At 49.0% G+C, this 8327-nt stretch overlaps 1 protein-coding gene across 1 annotated transcript; it reads left to right on the plus strand.

Annotated features, from left to right (window-relative positions):
* The first annotated feature begins 2373 nt into the window (after nt 1-2373).
* LOC100822333 lies at nt 2374-3680 on the plus strand. Its single transcript, XM_003569378.4, has one exon. It carries the CDS (start codon nt 2454-2456, stop codon nt 3219-3221), a length of 768 nt encoding a protein of 255 aa, XP_003569426.1. The 5' UTR covers nt 2374-2453; the 3' UTR covers nt 3222-3680.
* The last annotated feature ends 4647 nt before the right edge of the window (nt 3681-8327 follow it).

The following is an 8327-nucleotide window of genomic DNA, read 5'->3' on the forward strand; positions in this document are numbered from 1 at the left end:
GTTAGGTTTAATGGGCATTGGGCCCATAAACTAAATGAAAATAATAAAACATGACCTTGCACCAACAAATACTCTCTCCTTTTCGGTTTGAAGGATCCATCTAAAAAATCTCAAATTTTTAGTAATTTTACTATGGAAGTCCATTTGTCTTGAAAAAAAAATTGATTCTACTTTCTTCCTTCTGTTAATCGGAAAATTCCACCGACTGTTAGAGTGGTTACGATTTCATCGTTAGAGGGGCCATGATTTCATAAAGAGTATAAGGGTTTTCTCATTTGAAGTTTGTTGTTGGAGTTGCTTTCTTGGATTTGATTTGCTATTTATTTTCCAGTTCACGTAGAGCAGGCAACATTATTCGTAAACTATTTTTTCAAAGGTGTAAGTTTCTCTTGAACGGTTTAGAAAGTTCAGAATTTAATACAAGCTGTTTGATAGTTCATGATTTAAGACGGACCGAGCGCAATAGAGGGTCAAAATGAGCCGTGTTGTACCATGCAACAAAACAAACGTGCCAAAAAAAAAGTTGCACTATGCCACTACGTATGCTTCTGTTCAGGAGAGAATGAACTGAAGGGAATGCGACAAGCTATGAGCATAGGACGAAACATAACACGCGCTCGCTTCATCCGGAAGTTTAATCTTACTTGATCTTTTTATTCATTAGCCCTCTCAATTCTCAAAGATATCACGAGCACGATTTATTCATTGGAGAAAGCACATGCACGGAGAGATCTTTAGCTATCCAAGTTATCCAAACAGACGAAAAGTCGCGCATGCGTCGGATGAACGTGATGCTCTTATTGCTGATCACGATCTCACGCGGAGATGTAACTGTCTGCCATCGAGTTTGTGTCAGGACAACGAACTCTGTAATTTGTCTGTGCTCTCCCAGATGGTGTTGTCTTGTTTGCCGCGTCCATGAAGGAACGGCTCACACGCAGTGGTACTCTGTACTTTCTTTTTCCTGGAAGATTACTTTGTAGTAGTACTACTCACATAGGCAGACGGCTTCCTTGGCAAGTAAGGGGAAACCTGGAACGGTTCAGACCAACGCTTATTACGGCCGCTTCATTACCTCACGGCTTGTGCAACGCAACGCAAACCGCCTCGCGCCAAGCTGACACGACGCGACACCTGCGCAAGAAGCCGGGATGGTTGTTCCCCAAAACTCGCGATTAGACGAGATATTTCGGTCATGCCCGGTGATTTGGCCATGATGTGATACTCCAAACAGAGTGCAGAATTGTTTAAGGGAGGCCGTGCTTGCGTCATGTCACGTCGCAGGACGGGGAAGGAACTCAATAGCTTACGGCATCGGCCGGACGGCACCTGAGGCTCGTCCGTATTTTCCTAGCAAGTCTCAAGATACCCGGTGGGGCGATAATGATACAAGTATCTTAGGGGATGCATACGTGTCCTCTGAACTTGATTCGGTTCCCCCTTGGCCGAGGAAATTGCACAAACCACTTAACTTTGATCACCATGTTGCGAAAAACATCCACTCCATGTCTTTTTTGCGCAAAACACTTACTATTTGTCTAATTTGTTGTAGATAAGTCATAACTCAAGTTTTAGCTCGTTAACGAGGTTTCTAACCGAAGGGACCCACCCATCAGTGCCAAGCTGTCAGCTCTGACTTGCCAGTGTGGAGCGGGTCGGGTTTGAGATGAGTTCTAATTGAATTTTACTTGACATTGTTGATTCAAACTTAGTGTCCATGAAATAGAATAGATCGAGGCCGGCTAGTTTGAATCAACAATGTCAAATAAATTTCATTTAGAACTCAACGCGAACCCGACCCGCTCCACGATGGCAAGACCAAGCTGCCAACTTGGCACTGACAAGTGGGCCCCACCGGTCATAAACCTTATTAATGAGCTAAAACTTGGATTATGACTTATTTGCAATGGATTAGATGAATAGCAGGTGTTTCGCAAAAAAAAGACTGATGGGTGTATTCCGCAGCAAGGTGACCAAATTTGAGTGGGTTGTGCAATTTCCTCCATTGGCCACGAAACAACATCGCACGAGATACCTATCCAAGCCAGCCATCCCAGAACCGATTGCAATTAATTCCTGCTTGTTTGCTCCACAAGCAAGCAAGCCAAGGTATTACTTAGGCAGCCGCCAAGGTCCTTCCAGAAATATCATAAGTAAACAAGTGTAAAACCGAAAAACTAACGGAAGGAAAGGGGGTCACACGGAACCGGAAGAAACACAGAATTCAAGCAAACGACCGAACGAACAAACGAAGCACCGCGTGCCTCACGGGTGACGTGTGTCTCACGGCCATGCCCAAGCATCCACCAAAGCTAACCAAATGCGAGACCTTCCAGAAGGTCACCCCCAAATTCTCTCCCCTATATAAACGCTGGGTGTGTTATCCCAACGAACTAGAGTTAGCTTCGATCCCTCTAGAATACGAAAGGAAAAGCCAAACAAGCAACGAAGACATGGAAGCAGAGCCGCGCAGTGATCGCCTGCGCCAAGAACCGACTGTCGCCACCAGAGAAAACGGCGGGGCCGTGAATAATTCCGGCGACGAGTCCGACGGCGAGTTCGAGTTCTCCTTCGCGAGCCGGCCGGACCCTGCCGCTGCCACGGGCGGCGCCACGGCGGACGAACTCTTCTACCCGGTTTTCGGCCGGGTGTTCGACGAAACGCGCGCGCCGGTGCGGAGGCCTCTCGGGAAGCTGTTCCTGGAGGAGTCCGCGCCGGCGCGGAACTCGTCCGTCGGGTCGACCTCGTCGTCATCGTCGTCCGCGGCCACGGACGCCACGGACCTCGACGGCGTGTCCCCGGACACCTACTGCGTCTGGACGCCCGGCGCGCCGTCGCCGGCTTCCTCGCCAGCGCGCTCGCCGCGGAAGAGCGGATCCACGGGTTCCCTGTCGCGTTGGCGCCGCGTCAGCGAGCTCCTAGTCATCGGCCGAAGCCACAGCGAGGGGAGGGACAAGTTCCGGTTCCTCTCCGCGCCGCCGTCGCCTGCCAGGGATCATCAGCCCAAGGCGAAGCCGAGCCAGAGAGGCGCCGTGAACGCCAAGGCCGCCACCGAGCTCGACACGGTGGCCGCCAGCCACCGGATGTTCTACGGATCACCCAAGGGCTCCGCCTCCCCAGGCGCGGCGAGGCGGACGTTCTTGCCGTACCGGCAGGACCTCGTGGGGCTCTTCTCCAACGCCAAGGGGCTCAGCCGGAGCCCGTACTACCAGCCCTTCTGACTTCCTGCAAAGAGGCCGCTCCCGCCGTGGAGGACCAGTTCCAAATGCCGGCTTTCAAGTTTGAAATTCTTGGATTTGAAGCTTTGAACCTGTGACTCCGGAGCTTCCTGCAACTTCACGCTCGTAATCGGCGATGGTACAGCTGGATTGTTAAACGGGATTGTCCGGATTAATGAAGTCAAAAAGCGGAGGCGTTAAGTCAGACCAACGGAAATGTGGGGATTAGGATCAATGTGAAAGCATGTGAGACTAGTAAAATAGTACTACTCCTGTTACTACTACGGAGAAGTTCTTTTAGTTTTGTTTTGGACTTTTGGTGCGCGCGCGTTAGGGAAGCTCAGATAAGTTTGAATGTCTGATGCGACCATGTGTCATTTGTACAGACATGTAGTAGTATTGTATCGGGTGGGAATAGATTGATTCTTTTCTTGTTCGCAATCTACATCCTTGTCTTGCTGATGCTACGTGCGAGTTGTATTTGTTTGGTGCCGCATTATTGTTTCTTCATCCAATGTGGTAGAACGATAATCGTACTCGACAAGGCAATGCTCAACTTCTCATTACTGCCTGGATGGAACAACGGACACTTTTATCTTACCTTCCTGATCCTGTCCCCGTACTCGTCGACTCCGAGGTCGTTGGTCGCATATATATATACATGACGCGGGAACGAAAATTCCTACTGGCGTTCAGGTGACAACTCAACGCCCGGGTAAAGCTACGGCCGTGTTTTCCTGCACTGGCCAACTCTTCCTTCTGTCAAAAGACACGGGCGATGTACTAGTGCACTGACCGAGCGCCCTCGCCTGGCTGCTGTGTAAGTTCGTTCGGATGCCTTTCTGTTGCAAGACAAGCATATGACATCTGACTGGAAGCTTGGTCAAGGAGATTCCACCGCGGCCACGGCAGTTCAGACTGTTAAAACCTCTCATTCTCAACAGATACAAAAAGGAGAGAAAAGGAGGCACATGTTCTACAGTAGAAATTAATTAGATAGGTGTTATATCGTCATTCCCAAACGGGCAGGCAACCCTGCATCAGATTGCGCAAACCGAGCCGCGTCATCCGTACGTGGGGGTTTCCGACCGAGCAAAGCAATCTTTTGGGGAAGACAGCAAAGTGGTCTTCAAATCCATCGCCGGAAATGCATCCACCACGATTGCAACAACAGACCAGACGGCAGCGAGTATTAGTCGAATCGGAAAAAGCGATCATGGTACGGGCATCGCAAATCTCTCGTGTGATTCCACCGTATTAATTCAGGGTTTGCCTAAAACTCAAGCACACGCAATAGTAGCATGCACGTTGACTATTATGCTAACTACCCGATGTAGCAATAATAGACGTACCAACGGCAGCCTCTAATTCTCACATCGTCGGGACATCATGCGCCACAAATAAGGGTGAGTTTGGCATTGACATACGTTATGACAATCCAGTTTTTCAATCGGATTTTGTCTATTTTCTCTTTTGACAACAAGCCTTATTTCTACTTTTGCATTTCACAACATATTATGAAATAAGTTCATCACGACACAGTTCAATAACCCTAAAATGAGCAAAAAAAAAAACTTTCTCAGTTCCTAAATATAAAATGTATTAGGTTTGTCTTTTTTTTTAAAATTGAGCAACTTTATAGAAAAAATAGGGATTTTTATTTTCATGCTCTCCATTGCTTAGTTCTACTCAGTTTTGTCCAAGACTTAAAACTGTGCTCGCTTCTACCCTTCGTTTCTTAGACAAATGCTCACAAATACCCACACGGCGCACCTGTTAACGGTCAAGACGCTTTGACCATTTGCTGCTGAGGTGTGGGATAGGGTTAAACCCTGACTGGTGGGGCCGACCTAGCTACTGACATGTGGGCTGAAGCAACATGATCCATTTGACTATTAGAGGAAATGATTAATTTGCAAGTGGGTCCACCTTCGGAAGGAAAAATCCGGCGGCTTCTAGCCACTGCCTTGCCGACGCTTTGCCGTCGCCGGAGTTGGTCTCCTGCGCGACACAGGCCAGGCAGGGGGTGGGGTGTCTAGAAGGCGCAAGGCCGCTTCACTCTGAGGTGGCGCTTGAGCTTCTCGTTGCCGAAATCTTGCTGGTCGCGGGCTTGTGCGGCGCGTCGGAGGGCGACGCTAGGAGGCGGGGCGATACAAAGCATAGGAGAGGCAGGAAAGAGCGGCAAAAGAATGAGTAGGTCATCACGAATCTGACAACGGCGTTGGAAGGGGTGGAGGAGCACTGCTGCGAGCACCTCGACGCCGGTGGGTGGCGGGCAGAGAAGAGCAACGACGTGGGGATGACTCGGACCACGCGAGGCTAGATGAGAATCACCAAAAGGTTCAGAGTAATCAGGTGGAGCTGAGGGAGGTGGCAGTGGAGTCCGGAGGTCGCCGGAGAAGGAGATCTGCTCGGTGGCGGCTACCGACCGGAGCTGAGGAAGAAGATTGTGACGCGGCAATTGGAGGCACCTTGGGTCGATTACTTCCGCAGGAAGGATCCTCTAGCCGATGCGGGTCTCTTGGGAAAGGTGGCGCGCCTCGTGGAGGACGCTGGCCACGACGGTGCAAGGCAGCGGCGCACGAGCGCGCTCTGGACGGCGTGAATGCCGTTCGCGTTCCGTCCAGAATAGAGTACGATAGGATGCACGGCTTGCGGATATAGCTTCGGCATGTCTGCGAGGTCACGGCGGCAAGGTTTAGCGGCCGAGGGGAGAAGTGACGGTGTCACGATGGACGGTAGAAAGAGCGGCCAGGAAGATGCCCATCCCACGATCCGGCGTGCGCCTGACAAACTATATTAACCGAGCTAACGACTTGCTCGTGATTGCGTACATGCAGCCAAACACGCAGGCAGCTGCAAACGCCAAGATAGAAAATGATTGCTCGTGATTGCGTACATGCAGCCAAACCACTTGTGTCATTTTGGCATTATGAACAAGCATATGAACTCGGTCTAAAAGTGCACTAAGCAGCATGAAATGATTGTTGCCCCTTCCTCGCATCCTTCAGTCGCATGGAATGCGCTCATCTGCATGTACGCAAGGTGCGGCCGCCATGCCGACGCCCCCAGGGTGTTCGATGAAATGCGCGACCCAAAACCGCAGCGCACGGTATACCAATCCTCGCAGAAACCCAAAACGTGCGTCTGAGCCTGTCCTCCGTGCCTGCGAGATGCCTACCTCCAGCAACGGCTCAGTCAGCCAGCCGCATGGAACGTGCTCGTCTGCATGTACGCAAGGTGTGGCTGCCTCGCCACCACCCCTAGGGTGTTCGATGAAATGCACATGCTGTCGAATCATGTCAAATTTTGAAAACTCGTCACATGACTTTGTATGAAAGTTCATGCACAATTGGCATTAGTCCTCCAGTGTAATCTACTTAGTATGGAAGTTGGAAAAAAATTCAAGTACCTATCTTATTTGGGGTACTTCCTTCGGAAAAAAATGTCAATTTTGACACCTAAAAAAATTAGATTAAATATGTATAGCTTAAAATTACAAACTTTACTTGTGAATCTTGTTTACAATGATAAGACCCATGTCTGTGCAAAATTTGGTGAGGAAATAAAAAATGAGACATGCATATGCCCTAAGATTCATTCATTGAGCTTAGAACTCATTAAACTTCATACATGATAGGCCATTTTGTGAAGAAAATTTCTTCCATTATGTTTAATTTGAGGTTTATAATTTTTCCTACACAGTAGTACACATAAAATGATTCCATGCAAAAGGATTTCAGTTTTTGATAATTTTTCATTTTCTAATATTTTTTACAAATTGTAGTCAAACTTGCATGCATGACTATTTGATGTTAGGGTCTGGTTCTTTCTACTTTATTTTCTCAGGGTAGGTACAATCATACTAGCACTGCATAAAATAATTTTTTCCATATTGTTTGAACAATGTATAACACACTCATAGTTGAAATTTTAATTACTTAAGGTAAATGTCTAGAAATCCATTAAATATATTAAAAATAGCACAACACCTCCAAAATTCATGAAAAATCGGCATTAGACCTCCATTATAATGTAATTAATATTCAAGTTGAGAAATTCAAACTATCAATCTTATTTCGGGTACTTGTTTCACAAAAAATGTCATATTTCACACTTAAAAAATTTAATAAAAAATTTATCACATAAAATTAAAAACTCTAGTTGGCAATCTTGTGTAAAATTGTGAGACCTATGTTGGTGCAAAATTTGGTGATGACACGAGAAACTGAGATATGTATATGCCATATGATTGCCTCAAAACCCCTCCAAACCCCCAGCTCCCAACCCCTCCAAACCCAGCTCCCAGCTCCAAACCCCCAGATCCAAACCAAGCTCAAAACTGGATTTTACTTAGCTTCATCTACCCATCTCCCTTCTACCCTTCTTCCTCTCTTTCACTGCGAGTGGACCTAGCCGCCTAGGGACCCTAGCAGCCTCTGCCCTCCCCTTCTTCCTAGCTCATCTCTTTCCTCTGCCACTATTTGCCATGGCTGGCACGCACTGGCCACGCGCAGGCACCTGGAGAGTTGACCTCCACGATGTCGGTTTTGCGGTTGCTCGCCACCTTTACAACGTTGGAAAGCACCTCAGCGTCCTCCCTTTTACCTCTCCCGCGCCACGCCCGAACTAGCACTAGAGCTCGCACGTCGCGGGCGCGACTTGACTGGCATGAGTCGCCTGTGCACATCCCGCGTACAAATTGGTGTCCACTACGACGCCGTAGAGCTCCACTCTGACCCCGAGACTGCGCATCATGTGCCCCAAGCCGCATCTCCTATTGTTGCCCCCTCCGCCGGGAACACGAGTGGCACACGTTTCGTTCCGCTCGCGTCCGGTGCACGCTCGTGCGCTGCCGCCTTGAATGGCCGGAACACCGAGCTCCTCGAGCCACACCACCATGTCTAATAGACTCGTGTCGCCGGATTGAGCCACCCCATGGAGGGAATCTACCCCAATCGGCCCCAATCTCCCTATGCCCCGTCCATCTCCCCCAAATCCAGCCAGCCGCGCCGCTAGGCCGATCTCCCCATCTAAAGATCCTCAGACCGTGTGGCTGCCTCCATGAGCTTCGTATCGTCAAGACGAACCAGACAGTACCGTCCAACG

This window comes from Brachypodium distachyon, chromosome 2 (assembly GCF_000005505.3).
Source record: "Brachypodium distachyon strain Bd21 chromosome 2, Brachypodium_distachyon_v3.0, whole genome shotgun sequence".
Classification (NCBI taxonomy): Eukaryota; Viridiplantae; Streptophyta; class Magnoliopsida; order Poales; family Poaceae; genus Brachypodium; species Brachypodium distachyon.